The 13,615-nt window shown below is 36.7% G+C and overlaps 4 protein-coding genes across 6 annotated transcripts; 3 read left to right on the forward strand and 1 right to left on the reverse strand.

The window, feature by feature from the left end:
• Positions 1–37: 37 nt before the first annotated feature.
• On the forward strand, positions 38–3,354 carry LOC119694523 (2',5'-phosphodiesterase 12). 2 transcript variants are annotated; one of them, XM_038120992.2, is made up of 9 exons: positions 38–181; positions 344–1,020; positions 1,217–1,340; positions 1,518–1,657; positions 1,775–1,937; positions 2,028–2,316; positions 2,406–2,526; positions 2,875–3,026; positions 3,138–3,354. In XM_038120992.2, exons 2-9 carry the CDS (start codon positions 345–347, stop codon positions 3,249–3,251), a joined length of 1,779 nt encoding a protein of 592 aa, XP_037976920.2. In that variant the 5' UTR covers positions 38–181; position 344; the 3' UTR covers positions 3,252–3,354. The 2 variants fall into 2 exon arrangements, with proteins under 2 accessions (XP_037976920.2, XP_048484516.1); XM_048628559.1 differs by lacking the exon at positions 38–181 and having other exon boundaries at positions 188–1,020.
• A 325-nt stretch (positions 3,355–3,679) lies between these two features.
• Positions 3,680–5,559, forward strand: LOC119694527. Its single transcript, XM_038120995.2, has 4 exons — positions 3,680–3,913; positions 4,038–4,466; positions 4,756–4,927; positions 5,314–5,559. The coding sequence occupies exons 1-4, from the start codon at positions 3,856–3,858 to the stop codon at positions 5,537–5,539; spliced, it is 885 nt and encodes a 294-aa protein (XP_037976923.1). The 5' UTR covers positions 3,680–3,855; the 3' UTR covers positions 5,540–5,559.
• A 416-nt stretch (positions 5,560–5,975) lies between these two features.
• Positions 5,976–7,979, forward strand: LOC119694528. Of its 2 annotated transcripts, none has more exons than XM_038120999.2 (3): positions 5,976–6,133; positions 7,227–7,572; positions 7,683–7,979. In XM_038120999.2, the coding sequence occupies exons 1-3, from the start codon at positions 6,096–6,098 to the stop codon at positions 7,884–7,886; spliced, it is 588 nt and encodes a 195-aa protein (XP_037976927.1). In that variant the 5' UTR covers positions 5,976–6,095; the 3' UTR covers positions 7,887–7,979. The 2 variants fall into 2 exon arrangements, with proteins under 2 accessions (XP_037976927.1, XP_037976926.1); XM_038120998.2 differs by lacking the exon at positions 5,976–6,133 and adding an exon at positions 6,335–6,659.
• Positions 7,963–13,367, reverse strand: LOC119694526 (RNA-binding protein 39). The gene is made up of 9 exons (XM_038120994.2): positions 13,190–13,367; positions 12,916–12,970; positions 11,307–11,386; positions 10,485–11,034; positions 10,132–10,398; positions 9,894–9,968; positions 9,439–9,579; positions 8,876–9,000; positions 7,963–8,372 (listed from the first exon to the last, which is right to left on the reverse strand). Exons 2-9 carry the CDS (start codon positions 12,967–12,969, stop codon positions 8,084–8,086), a joined length of 1,581 nt encoding a protein of 526 aa, XP_037976922.2. The 5' UTR covers position 12,970; positions 13,190–13,367; the 3' UTR covers positions 7,963–8,083.
• Positions 13,368–13,615: the final 248 nt, after the last annotated feature.

A 13,615-nucleotide genomic window follows, 5' to 3' on the forward strand; every position in this document is an offset into this window, starting at 1 on the left:
CTGACTTCCCACCACTAGGTACTGTACAAATCTTGCAATGCAATCGTTATGGTCAGCGCTGACTTGTTTCGATTTCAGCGCCAGTCACTGACCCTGTCACCTGACAGTGAGTGACCACAGATAAGAGAAATACTAAAGTGACTGATGTCAGGCTTTACAGCTGGATATCTTTGAGTTTGAGGTTATTTTAGGAATTTAATTTACTTATTAGTTTTTGTGAAATAACACAATTCTATTTTGTTTTATGAACAGTTTGATTGTTATTTTGATAAGATTATCATAAGTCATTATTTTATTTTTTATACTAGTTGTGATATGGTCAATACTCAATTGTTTGTTTCAGTATGGTAACTCGTTTACACAAGTGGATTCTACGATACAATTCAAGCTCATTACTAAGTTTCTGCAAATCTAAGACAATGGAACAGAAAAAATGCTACCTCAGATATGTTCAAAATGAAGACCGAGTCGATATAGCTTTCTTATTAAAAGTAAAAGAAGATAACATTAGGCAGTTTAATTTAAGTAGACGACCATCTGAGTCACTTGAAAGTATCCTGGCCCGCATCGGGACTAATATTCAAAAAGTTCTTCAAAAAGGTAGCAAGAAAAAAGCACAACCAACTGAAGGCAAAACCGTGATTGATGCCAACTTTTATGTGAATGAAAATATTGTGGATAATACCAAGTCTTGTATAGACTTATTTGATATTGAAGATCCAGTTACATTAAAAATTACCGACTTCGAATATGAAGCAGTATTCAATCCTCCTTGGGTATTGAGTTTATCTTTACCTAGAAGTATTTTGGCTGGGTTTCCAATATATCCTGAACATTTTGCCACACAAAATACTGAAGACAGTTTTAATACCTTTAAATGGTATAAAGGCATGTCAGTCAATGAAAAAGGAAATAAAATTAGTGAAACTCACATAAAGTGGGAGTTCTTACAGAGTGGGTTTCCATATACCCCTTCTACATCAGATATTGGAATGAAGTTAAAACTTGAGTGTATACCAGGTAATATATTATTCACTTATTAGCAATTTTCAAAGATATTGGCATTTTTCAACAAATTCTTCAACAACACATTTTATTTGTATACTTTTTTAAATTCACATTTATCATTTACAATTTTAGTTAAATCTAGCATAGAGGAACTATATCCCTTAGTTTATGGCACAACATTAATATTCAACAAATTATAATGTTGCAGGCAACAGTTCTATGACTGGTCCAGTGGTGGAGGTGCTGGCTACAAGCCTAGTTGAAGCAGGCCCAGGAAGGTGTCCTTTTGAAAACAGACATGCATTTACCAGTGAAAAGCTACAGTCTGAAAGGTGCTTATAGAATAATTAATATACATTTTTTATTCAAAGTTTAAAAGTTCCTTGGCATATGGAAATTGTTATCTGGATTCTATACAAGATTACTACTAATATTAATATAATCTTCTGCTTCATTACATTCTATGTTGTGCAGTTCGATAATTTATAAGTCATCTTTATTACTTTCAGGTTTCGCTGTGTGACATACAATATACTGGCTGACTTATACTGTGACTCTGACTTCACAAGGACAGTTCTCCACCCCTATTGCCCACCTTATGCTCTGCACATAGACTACAGAAAACAGCTTATAATAAAGGAATTACTAGGTAGGAAGAACAATACTGTAAAATTGTATACAAAATATGTGAGACCTCAAATAACATTATGAACTGTGTACAAAAAAGATACCTACTTACACTTGCTTAATATTATTATTTTTACAGGTTACAATGCTGACATAATGTGCCTTCAAGAAGTTGATGCTAAAATATTCAACAATTGTTTAAATCCACTGCTATCCATTGAGGGATTTGATGGCTGTTTTTACAAAAAAGGCAAACAAGTAGCAGAGGGGCTCGGGTGTTTCTATAGAAGAGATAGGTTTAGGTAAGATATTATTTAATAGTAAAAAAATCCTTATTGATATTTAAATAATGTTAATTATAATTGCTTAACCTAATTGAAAATATGTTTCAGTTTGATTTCAGAACACCGAATAGTTCTATCAGAAGTAATTAAAAGTGAACCTTGTTTTAAATCAATTTGGGAATCTATTAAAGATAATGCTGCTCTTCTAGAAAGGTTATTAGATCGCTCAACAGCATCCAGTTGTACAATATTGCAATCAGCTGATAATCCAGAGCAAATACTTGTTGTGGGAAACACACACTTGTACTTCCACCCTGATGCAGATCATATAAGACTTTTACAAGGTGGAATGTTTATTTATTGGTTAAGAGACATAGTGAAGAAAACCAAGGAACAGGTACATTACTTAAATTTTAATATATGTAGGTACATATAAATTTTACTTTTTGTTGAAATTATTCAATATACAATTAACATATTTTTCAGTTTCCCAATAAAACGGTTTCCCTTATTTTGTGTGGAGATTTCAACAGTGTGCCTTCGTGTGGAATCTATCAACTTTACACCACTGGTTTAGCTCCAAGTGATCTACCTGACTGGAAATCAAGTAAGACCAGAAATAAACATCTTGTAATCAACCAAAACTATTATCTGAGATTGCAATAATGTTGAAACATTGTTTTAGACAGAGACTGTTGAGAGAGAGTTTTAGTTAGAGTATGATTTTTATCTCACATATTTATATTTTGCCCAAACAGGGCAAAATCGGCCCTTCTTAATGTTTAGTTAGTTAGTAATGGTTCTTTCATCTGCTTAGGTACAATTCTGAATTCTGATAATTTTTCTGTAAAATTTTCTCCAAGATTCATTATTATTTGAGTATAACACAACCAAGGACTTTGTCAACTTGTTGGTATGTATAGGTTCTTTCATAAAATATTTGTGTATGTTACAGATGAAAGTGAAGCAGTTACCAATTTAACTTTACAACAAGACATTGGTTTAAGTAGTGCCTGTGGAACTCCTCAGTACACAAACTTCACAGCAGGGTTTGCAGATTGTCTGGATTATATTTTTTATGACAATCAAAATCTAACTGTTGATCAGGTCAGTAATATTAGCGAATGCCTTATCATAGTTACACAGCAATATTTCATTTATTTATTTGCAATTTTTATTCAGCTTGGCGGATTTTAAATATCTACGTATTTTTTGCAGGTGATTCCATTTCCAACGGTAGAGGAGCTGCAAGCGCACACTGCGTTACCAAGTATAGTGTTTCCGTCAGATCACATAGCGCTCATTGCCGATTTAAAGTTTACCGCCAAGTAACTAAAATAAAAAGTTCATTTTACTGTTACCAACACTACAAACTATTTATAATGTTACTGTTTTGAGTTTTATTATAAGTGTCCCTATAAATATAAGGGCTATACACGTGTTTTTTATTCTCCGAGGTCTCATGAAAATTATACTTCTCTAAGTCAGTTCTCTACTAACGAGAAGGTCTCTCCAAGTACTCGTAGCGTTTACTGAGCCGTTCGGGGAGATTAGTAATTCTTTGACCCCAACCAAGATGCAAATCGACTGGGACCGTGCCTTCCTAATGAAATGACGAAGGCTAAACGCTCAGTACAAGTAGTTACTCTTCCAGCTACTTTTCCAAGAGTCCAAAGCTCAGAAGAAGAGTTTTGGTTACCAGTTGCCACAGATTAATATAGCCTTTGATTAGCTATATACTCTTTGGTAAAAAAGTTAAAAAAACAACAAATTTAACAAAACTTGTTTTTGATTTGATCACGATTTGATGTCATGACATCAAATCAGGATATTCAAGAATCTAAAATCTTAAATAATTAACATTATTTGCTTCAATGATAGTCGGAAAATTCTCTTCTGTTACAAATTGAGTACACTTATCTATTGGAATTTCAAGATGTCTATAATTAACTGCAGTATGTTTGGAAAAAAAGTTACAAAGTGTGCATTTTACGGTAAGTTCTTTGTTTTAATCTCTTCCATCCTGCAAAATAATAAGATGACCAACCACCCTATAACGGTATAACTGCAGGTCAATTTAATTAAGCTCTGTTACTATTTGGTATGTCTTTGCTTCAGGTGGTACAAATTACGTCGGTAACACATTGCATTTGACATCAAATCTGAGATTCCCGGTGGCAGCGAGTTTGAAGTTGCCAACTAATGTTGTGGATATCAACGCAGCTGAGACCGGAAGGTTTTCTCCACTGCGGGAACGGGACTTATCTGGCCCCGTCATCAGTTCATACAGTGCTAAGTTGAAGCAAGAGTTCCCCAAGTTTGATATTACCCTGCAAGTGGACCCCCACGTCAACAAGTATGACTGCCGCGGCGCAGTGAATCTGTCGTCGAGCATGCAGAGCAATGTGCCCAGTCCATTCAGTGGCAATCACAGCCATCTTGGCATGCCAGGCTCACAGTGGGGACAAGGGTACAAATATTTGTCTGATCATTTGAATAACGCTCATTACTTGACCTTGAAAAACGAGTATCGTTGGAAGACCAAAGGTAATGGTTTTTGTTATTAATTAGGTCCTAAAGTCTTTAAAATGTAATCATAGTATTATGCTTATTAGTCTTATACTCTTATTACTTAAGTATTTATACTTACCAATTTTATAGGGAAATAAGCAAGATGAGAAAAGTCAACAACCCATATCACTTTATGTGTACCTATTATAATTTTTATATAAAACTTGGCATTCATAAACGCTGATTTACTTACTTTCCGAAAACACTTTCACTGTCCCATAATTATTTATTCTTAATGCCATTCTTTCACTTTTCCAAAGCATAGCTGTCCAAAGTGGATCAAGGAACATGAGTACTGACACAACTCAGGCAAATGCTCCGCTGAGCTCAAAAGACAAATTGAAAAAGGCAGTGAAAGAGTATGGCTCTACAGTGATAGTGTTTCATGTCTCTATATCATTAATGTCTCTTGGGGCATGCTATCTTCTGGTATCTAGGTATGTGTCACCTTTCTTGCTTACATACTTACTTATGCTTCATACAAAACATTACATAAAACACATACATATTTCATGATTAGCATTGTAAACAAGTTAAGTTTTCCTGCAAGTGATTGAGCTAAAGTGCATTATCATGGCATAACACTTTGTCATCTGAGTTGTCTGGTCATTAAGTCAGTATAACATGACTAGACTACTGAAATGATGAAACCATCAACTCCATTTGGTTCAACCTGTTCAGGTTAAGTGCATAAATTTAATTATGTTTAAGTATTTTCCTTCTATATTAGCCCCTGCATGAATGGCCCACACAACACCCAAATCTCCTGTAAGACATTAAATTTTGTATATTTTACTCAAATGTTTCTTCATTATTTTTTCAGCGGTGTAGATGTGGTGGGAGCTTTAAAGTTCTTCAATGTTGGTGAAGGCACCCTCACAAAAATTGCAGCATCAAATGCAGGCACATTTGTGTTAGCTTATGCTGTTCATAAGTTCTTTGCACCATTCAGGATAGCCACCACATTGACAGCAACACCGTTTATTGTAAGATACTTGCGTAATGTTGGGTTTTTGAAACATAGTGTAAACACAGGTGGTGGAAAATAAAGATTATTATATAGATATAATTTGGTATTTCATTTATAATTTTAGTTCCTCATATTCATTTGTTTATTATTAGATTTTAAAAGTTTTATCATAAAGAGATTTAACTTAACACAGTTGAAGTAGGTACAATAGGTATATAGTTATGTTTATTTTACACATGCGCCTTCTGCATCTGTACACCTAGTTCCGTACAACGGACTGTGAAATTTGTGAAGAGAAGGCCTCATTTCAAATAGGCATTGAGTGGTCTAGGCATACATACATGGAATAAGGTCAACAAGATAGGTACCTAATCGATTAACACCGTATACAACGACGAGGATTCGAGTCGACAAAATATATGGATCCGTAACTAGTTGAGAGGTTTACTGTTTTCTCTCTCTCTCTCAATGACTTGCGTCTGTGATACGAGGAGTGCACGGCGCGGCGCACAGCTGCTCTATCAACAACGTGTCAAGCCATTAGCACATACATTTTGCGTTGTATTCAACAAGATAATAAGCATAGAGAAAATAAACTAATACTGAGTTACTGAGTAGGTATTCGTATATATAAAATGGACACTATGGAGAGTGAAGTTAGTAAAATAACAATGTAAGTTAAAGGTGTTCTTAAGTTAACGTTAAGGTCATGAATCAAGGTTCTAGAGTTAACGTCATTTAACTTTTGTTTATACACATTCAAATTACGTAATTTAATTTTAATAATCGTCTTTAATTGCAACAATTCCAGCTATTGGGGACTTGGCTGTAGATAAGAATGAACAACATTGTACCAGCTTTTATCTACCTACTGATAAATTTATCGTCATAGATAGGCCCGTTTACTGTTGTGTCGGTCGGTAATATTTATTGAGACCAATACAACGATCGTAGAATTAAAACTTTCCTCACTGCATCTCTCTAAGCTTAAATTTATGTATCACGGTTAAAAGAAAAACGTTAATTGCACCGTTTAAATGTATGAATGAAGGAATCGTAATTAAATTGATTTAACGAGCAGCTTCTAAATATTGATCAGTTAACGCCAGTATTGTGCCAAACATAAACATGTTTTGTGGTCAGGCGAGTTTAATAGTAGTGATACTTTGTTGTTTAAATATGGTTAATAGTGTTAAAAGGTATGTAGTCCACTTATTTTTTTAAGTTTAACTAAGTATATCTAATTGAGTTGTTATAGTTAGGTATATTTACTGCCTTCTACAAAAATACTCAAATCATTATTAAGTAATAATATCTATGATACAGTTATCCCTTTGCCTCTGGATGTTCCCTAAAATTTTATTTAATATTAATAATCAGTACTTAACATACATAAAATATAAGAATGTTTGTATATTGTGGGTGTAGTTAAGTATATTTTTTAGGTAGGGACTTAAATTTGTAGTACCTACCTAGTTAAGTACCTACTTTAGAGTAGATCACTTATTTGATTTCACCACTTATTGCAAGCAAAGCAACCTTGGATGCTGATTCAACAATTCTAGTTAGTTGTTCCAACAATATCTGCTGGGCAATGGTCATGTGCTGGCCGCTGGGTGTACCGAGATACCTACCTACCTAGGTAGAAAAATGGGTTGAATCATTTTTCTTTCTGGTAGTTACAAAATTAGTACGTAGTGGTAGCAACACTAGCAACCGCATATCAATAAAGACATTTTAAATATTTTACATTTTCTTCTTTCTAGTGAATCTCTTGATGAAAAGTATTTATTTGACTTCACGAGATCAGACGATGTGGCTGCTTGGACGGAACAATCCGATACAGTACGAGATGTGGGCATGTCCAAAGCCGTCATAGTTATTCATCAGAACATTCAATACCGAAGAGCGATATTCTTCGCATTATTAAATCCCCAAGTGAACGGTGCTGGATTCGCTGGAGTTCGGGCATTGGGCCATTACGACCTTTCTAGATACACTAAACTACAGATACGGTGCCGGGGTCAGGGACTGTTCAATGGGTTCAAAGTTGTTATGAGACATAAAGATCTTAATAATGAGCCGAATTACTCTTGGGAACAACAATTTCAGGTTGGTATAGATAAGGATTACTCTAAATATGTGTGCGTGCATTAATTACTTCTGAATATATATACACGAATTACTTTTTTTACAATAATTTATGCAACCTTTGTTTTCAGGCACCGAAGGACGAATTCGGCGTTGTTAATTTAGCATTCTCGGAATTCAAAGCTTATTACCGCGGCAAAAAAGTGAACAACAGCGAGCCCCTCGATCTAGCGCACATCAGCAGCATCGGCCTGCAGGTGTACGGAGGCGTGTACCAGCCAGTCAAGCAGAAAGGACCCGCTACTTTAGAAATCGACTGGATAAGAGCAGTATAATCCTGCGAATACTCAATACCTCGCAATTAAATATTGTATTAAGCTACTACGAGTTCTTTAAATAAATAAAACATTATTTTATATAAATTTACAGTTAACTGTTTATTAACTAATTACATCACTAGTTACACTAGGTATCGATAGTGTCAAAATTAATTGTAGGTTAGAAATTAAATTAAATGCTTTTTTTATTCCGCTCATCGGTTCTTGGTAGGAAGCAGTAGGGTGAGCGCCGTCATGGCGTCCGGGAACAGGGAGTGGTAGTTGACGAGCGGCACGTAGGCGGCGGTGATGACGCGGCCGGCGAACCAGCGGCCGTGCAGCGAGTTGACGGACGCGACGGCCGTGGCGATGGTGGGGCACTTGCAGTACACGTTGCCCTGCGGCGACGCCTTGTCCACGAACACGTGCAGCACGCCGCCGTGCTTGTTGCACTCGCCGATCACGTCGTCGCGGATCTCGATGTCCCAGTTCGGGTTCGATTCTCTGTAATGGAGAAGTTTGCTGTTAGTGGGTAGTCGGAGGAGGATAGTGTAGGCCTATGTCCAGCAGTGAATGAGTATGAGTAAGGGCTAATGATGATGGGTTATTTTAGTATGCAGGCATATTTTTTATTATAATAATATAAATATTTCTCAACATTCTGCAATAGACTACATGTAAAATATCGACCTACAAATTTATTTAATGAGTGGTTACATTAGTAAATTCGATCATTAGAATACAATAGTTCCAAAGGTTTTCGGGTGATCCACATAATGACATGTACTTAATCCAAATAAGTGCAGAGTCCATTGTAGTTTTTTGCAGTTTTTAATGTGGTGTTTTTCACCCAAATAATAAATAGACACATTAATTAATATTTATTACTTTTGACTTATGCAAATTCCGGAACAAAAGCAATCATGCTCACCTGCCACCCAAATCCCACAAAACACACGATGAGAGAAACCAAACATGCACTTATAACACATCAGTAAAGTACTTACGAGGAGGGGTCGAACATGTTGTTGAGCATGAAGCACTGCGTGGCGATGGGCGGCGCCACCTGCGGCTGCGGCGCGGCCAGCGCAGAGCCCGAGCCCATCAGCACCGACGCCGCCGCCGGGGGGATCTGTACAAACAGAAACACGTTATAACATTATTGTGTGAGAACAAGGGTGAAGTTCTGATTATTAGTCGAAGGCTTTGATTTGACTCTGAAGAAGTACCTTGCAGTTTGCAGTACTTTAGCTTTGCAACTCTGCTTGTCCATTCATAGGCATGTTTGAACAATGGCACTTTTAGGTCCCCTTGAAGTTAGTTGCGGGCGACGCTATGGCACTCGCCTCGTCTATTGCGGAAAGGAGGCGCTTTCGTAGATTAGTGAAAGTACATCATTTCTATACTTTGTAAAATACAGCATGGACCCTAAGATGTTTGACATAAAAATAAAGTTGGGATTGTCTTGAAAAATAACAAATAATGTGTTGATTTGAGATTATGATAAGGCTTGTGCTATTTTATTTACAAAGTGTAGTGTACTAAAAAGAGTATAATTAACCAGTCTAACCTGTAGGCCGGTGCCCTCTGCCAGCTTGAACATGAGCTGCAGGCGGCCAGTGGCGCCGAGGTCCACGCCGGCGCGGTCCAGCTCGTCCGCGTCGAAGCGCGTGCTCGAGCTGCCGTCCGTGCGCTCCGTCACGTTGCCCACCTGGTAACGTTGATGATTGTTATACACAACTTATACACGGTGTTAAAATGAAGTTCATTAATTCCGAGTGAACAAAATATTATAGGCCACCACATACTCGCTAGAACATGTTGAATCTACGATTTTTATTATACGTTGTTAGGTCCCCAAAGAGTAGGTTATTCTATTATTTGCTGCAAACCTGAAGATCTTGTGTAATTTTTATTTTTTAGGTGAAGACAGTGTACGATAGATAAGAAATTAATATTTTGAAAACTAGGTAATTTAGATTTTGGCCTTTTTAACCAACCAAAAAATAGAAACATCATGCATACCTTCATGGGCCGCCCCGCCAGCTCGAACCCATTGAGTTGCTCCATTGCCTTCTTCGCGTCATTCGCGTTGTGGAACTGCAAGCAGAATGGTTATTGAGATATGATATAATGAAGTAAAGCATATTAAAAAAAAAAAATAACATTGATTATCATGTTCAAGCTATTATCCAGTAGCGTATTTTGAGAAGTGGGCTGCTATAGGCTGATGATGATGAATTTATCTCCAAAGAATACTTACGGTTAAAAATCCGTATCCTTTACTTTTTCCTGTTTCTGGATCTGTCATAAGCTGTATGTGATCAATCTTGCCAAACGGTTCGAAAATACCGCGCAGCATGTCTTCTGTGATGTTGAAGTGCAAGGAGCCGACATAGAGCCTCGTCGGGCCATTCGCAGCCTTAGGTGCTAGGTTAGGCAATGTGTTACCCACTCTATTCTTTTCCGCTTGAGTGTGTTGAACTATTATTGGTATTCCTAGTAATTTCTGGCCAGTCAAACCAAGTGCCTGAAAAGTAAATTTATACATTAATTAATTTATAAAATAATAATAGATTTTACACATTATTCAAGTTAAATGAAATATAGTATTACCAGTGGAACAGATTCAGCATCTCGGAATTCAATATACGCGATTCCCTTAAATCTTCTGGTTTTGTTGCATGTTATAAGTCTTACATCTCGTACTTTGCCAACAGATGAGAAAAATTCTTCTAAATCCTTAGCTCTAATTCGTTGCGACAACTGCATACAGAATACTGTTCTAAGATCTCTTTCCTCAGGTGGTAGCTCCTCCAGTTTGGGTTCGAGACCTCTGGATTTGGAGCGGTACTCCTTTTCTGGTTCTTTATCCTTGCTGGGTTCCTTCTTGGCGTGCTTGTCGCGGCTGCGCTCGCGCTCCTTGCTGCGCTCGCGGTCGCGGCTGCGCCTCTTGTCGCGGTCGCGCTCGGCACCGCGGTCCCGCTCGCCACGCTCGCGGTCCCCCTTGTCCCTGTGCCGGTCCTTGTCCCGCCCGCGGTCCCGGTCCCGCTCGCGATCACGATCGCGGTCCCGGTCACGGTCGCGATCCCTCTTGTCATCTCGATCCTTTGAACGGATATGGTCCTTATCCCGAGATTTTCTTCTTTCCCTAGATCGGCTGCGTCTGTTTGGAAGTTTACAACCATATTAAAAGAAAATTCAATAACTTTTCATTTTATTAAATTCATTGGTAATTTTAAAAGTTCTGAAAGTATACAGGTACTGTAACAACATAAATAATGCCTATAGCAGTAATAATATTATCCCTCACTTACAATTACATCTCCAAGTGATTAGATACCTACAATTCAAAAAAGGTTTGTAGATAAGAGTTTCAGGGATTTCATTTTGAGTATTCTAAATAAAGTGATAAAAAGAGTTAAGTGGTGAAATTACCTTCTGCTGGTGGCTCGTTCTTTATCTCTGTATTTATCGGAGTACTTGTCGGAGCGATGCTTGGATGAGGACACAGTATCCTGTCACACAAAGCACAAGGTAGAAGCAGCGCCACAGCAACACACGCCGAGTGAATAAACGAAAAATTCATTAGTTAACTTATAAAGGTTGTATGATAAACATTTATACAATTCCGTCAGCATTTAAACTTATGATAAATTTCCAATATTGCTGATGAAATTATATAAATGTACAGGGTTTTACTGTGCCTATGTGTTGGCAACATAGGCTTAGAACCATCTGGTGAGTCGGTGGTGGTTTGCTGCTACCGATGTCCTCGTCTAGACTTACCGTTGACAAAACCACTGACAAAGGATGTACACAGCGCTAACATCACACACGGATACTTCTGCAAAAGATGTACGTCCCATCAGCGGTATGGTCTTTGAAAAATTTGGTTGAGATATTTCATTTTTAGATTTGTTTTAATGAATAAAGTATTTCAATTCTTTACAAAATAAAAATTAATATTAAGTTTAAATTCCAATCCAAAACCATATGATTTTAGAAAAGAAAGCAATAAAATTAAGTTAAGTATATGGATACCTCTATGTCTGTTCAGGTCGGTGAAGTATGCTGGACTATTACCACAAAGTTCTATAAATACAAGAAATGATTCCCAAATGTAGTTTTGCTCACATTTTTAATCATAAAAAACTGTTCAAGCATGTGGCTTTTTTGAGAAATATCTAATTAATACAAAAATAAATGTAAATCCTTTTAAGCAAACCCACATATTTGATCAGTTTTTCGACCACATATAATTTAGATGTTGATAATAAAATTGAGAAATGCATATGGCTTATTAAACAATACATAACATAAGAGTGGAAAAAATGCCAGTAAAATATAACTTGTGTGCGGATATAATTACATTTTTTACATTTAATTCAGTTTTAAGCTCTGGTGAACAATCTATTGATGGAAAAAAGAGTAATGGTTAGCTTATTGTATTCATAGATGGGAACATCTATGTTTATATGTTAGTTTTCAAGAACTAAATTATGGTTTTGTTTATTGGTCAAGTTATAATACTACTAAAAATTATGATGGTCCTATTTTCATAAATACTAACCCACACACATTCTCTGTTAACCTAATTGCTATGTATACCCCCGTCTATGCACATAATGAGTTCATATTATGTAAACCCATTTGCGTACTACTTTGTGGTTGTTGTTGCGTATGATGAAAACAAATTAATGAATGATAATAACGCTTTCACAACAGATCCCTCGCCAATGTCAATTTCTATAACTGGTGCAGGGATGTTGGTGGGTCACTCAAAGAAGATATTAATATCTCGGTACAGTTAAGTTTAATAATGATAATTATAATAATACATGACAGGTACAGTCGAGTTCAATAATGGTTTAATAACACATGCTATAACATGGCTATAACTATAACTGAGCACAAAATTAGCTGAGGGATATACTTGAACACAAATGTATTGCCAAATTTTAGAAAATGATAAATAAGTTTCTTACAATGAGTAATTCTGTATTTTAATGTAATCTAGGCGTATAAGAAAGAGGCATATACTCACAGACTTATTGTAAGGCGCTTCCAACATTGCTTCCACATCTAAATCTTCAGCCATTCTGCGAACGAATGATGATTGTACCAAATGAATAATTAGAAATGGTAGGTAGGGTACTCAATGGCAAAACACATACATAGTGCAAAATGATTATCACTTATTTGCTGTAGAATCGACTGCTATTTACTTGAAAATTTTAGTGTTAGCTGGCTGTCAATTCGATTTCCGATGCTATTTCCTTGACTACTACAAAATGGCGTACCACGAATCTTTTACTTACTTTGATTATCTTCTGCAAATGTATTCTTTCTAATCAATATTCTATATTGTATGGTCCGGAAAGGAATAGATTTTTAGAATCAGTATCTAGAAAACTAGATTATAGTTGAATAAATTATTAATTACGATAAAACGTAAGCGTTGTGCGCGTTGCGAAAGAAAGATCCATAGACAATAAAAAAAAATAAAGATACTCACAGAGTATCTAGAAAACATCACAGATTTTCAGTTGAAAAATATAAATACCATACAGAGTGCGAGAGGCGAGAGTGTAAATGGGGTATCGCACGAGTGGCGAGGCGAGCGACAAGGCGAGGGGCGAGGCGCGAGTGTGAACAGACGCTCGTGGCTCGCCTCCTCGCTCGCCTCGCCACTCGCGGCGCTCGCGTCCGGAGCGGTTTTTGGGGCACGAGTCAAAGGAGCTCGC

This window comes from Plutella xylostella, chromosome 4 (genome assembly GCF_932276165.1).
Source record: "Plutella xylostella chromosome 4, ilPluXylo3.1, whole genome shotgun sequence".
Lineage (NCBI taxonomy): Eukaryota > Metazoa > Arthropoda > Insecta > Lepidoptera > Plutellidae > Plutella > Plutella xylostella.

What these genes read in the sequence shown, in the direction of transcription:
- LOC119694528 (XM_038120998.2), top strand. Translation starts at nt 6,589, where the DNA reads ATGTTTTGTGGTCAGGCGAGTTTAATAGTAGTGATACTTTGTTGTTTA. An exon ending in ATGGTTAATAGTGTTAAAAG is followed by an intron (nt 6,660 to 7,226) that starts GTATGTAGTCCA and finishes TCTTCTTTCTAG; the next exon opens with TGAATCTCTTGATGAAAAGT. An exon ending in CTTGGGAACAACAATTTCAG is followed by an intron (nt 7,573 to 7,682) that starts GTTGGTATAGAT and finishes CTTTGTTTTCAG; the next exon opens with GCACCGAAGGACGAATTCGG.
- LOC119694523 (XM_038120992.2), top strand. Translation starts at nt 345, where the DNA reads ATGGTAACTCGTTTACACAAGTGGATTCTACGATACAATTCAAGCTCA. An exon ending in AAAACTTGAGTGTATACCAG is followed by an intron (nt 1,021 to 1,216) that starts GTAATATATTAT and finishes ATAATGTTGCAG; the next exon opens with GCAACAGTTCTATGACTGGT. An exon ending in TATAATAAAGGAATTACTAG is followed by an intron (nt 1,658 to 1,774) that starts GTAGGAAGAACA and finishes TTATTTTTACAG; the next exon opens with GTTACAATGCTGACATAATG.
- LOC119694527 (XM_038120995.2), top strand. Translation starts at nt 3,856, where the DNA reads ATGTCTATAATTAACTGCAGTATGTTTGGAAAAAAAGTTACAAAGTGT. An exon ending in TACAAAGTGTGCATTTTACG is followed by an intron (nt 3,914 to 4,037) that starts GTAAGTTCTTTG and finishes TCTTTGCTTCAG; the next exon opens with GTGGTACAAATTACGTCGGT. An exon ending in TGCTATCTTCTGGTATCTAG is followed by an intron (nt 4,928 to 5,313) that starts GTATGTGTCACC and finishes TTATTTTTTCAG; the next exon opens with CGGTGTAGATGTGGTGGGAG.
- LOC119694526 (XM_038120994.2), bottom strand. Translation starts at nt 12,969, where the DNA reads ATGGCTGAAGATTTAGATGTGGAAGCAATGTTGGAAGCGCCTTACAAT. An exon ending in TGGCGGGGCGGCCCATGAAG is followed by an intron (nt 9,580 to 9,893) that starts GTATGCATGATG and finishes CAACGTTACCAG; the next exon opens with GTGGGCAACGTGACGGAGCG. An exon ending in AACATGTTCGACCCCTCCTC is followed by an intron (nt 8,373 to 8,875) that starts GTAAGTACTTTA and finishes TCTCCATTACAG; the next exon opens with AGAATCGAACCCGAACTGGG.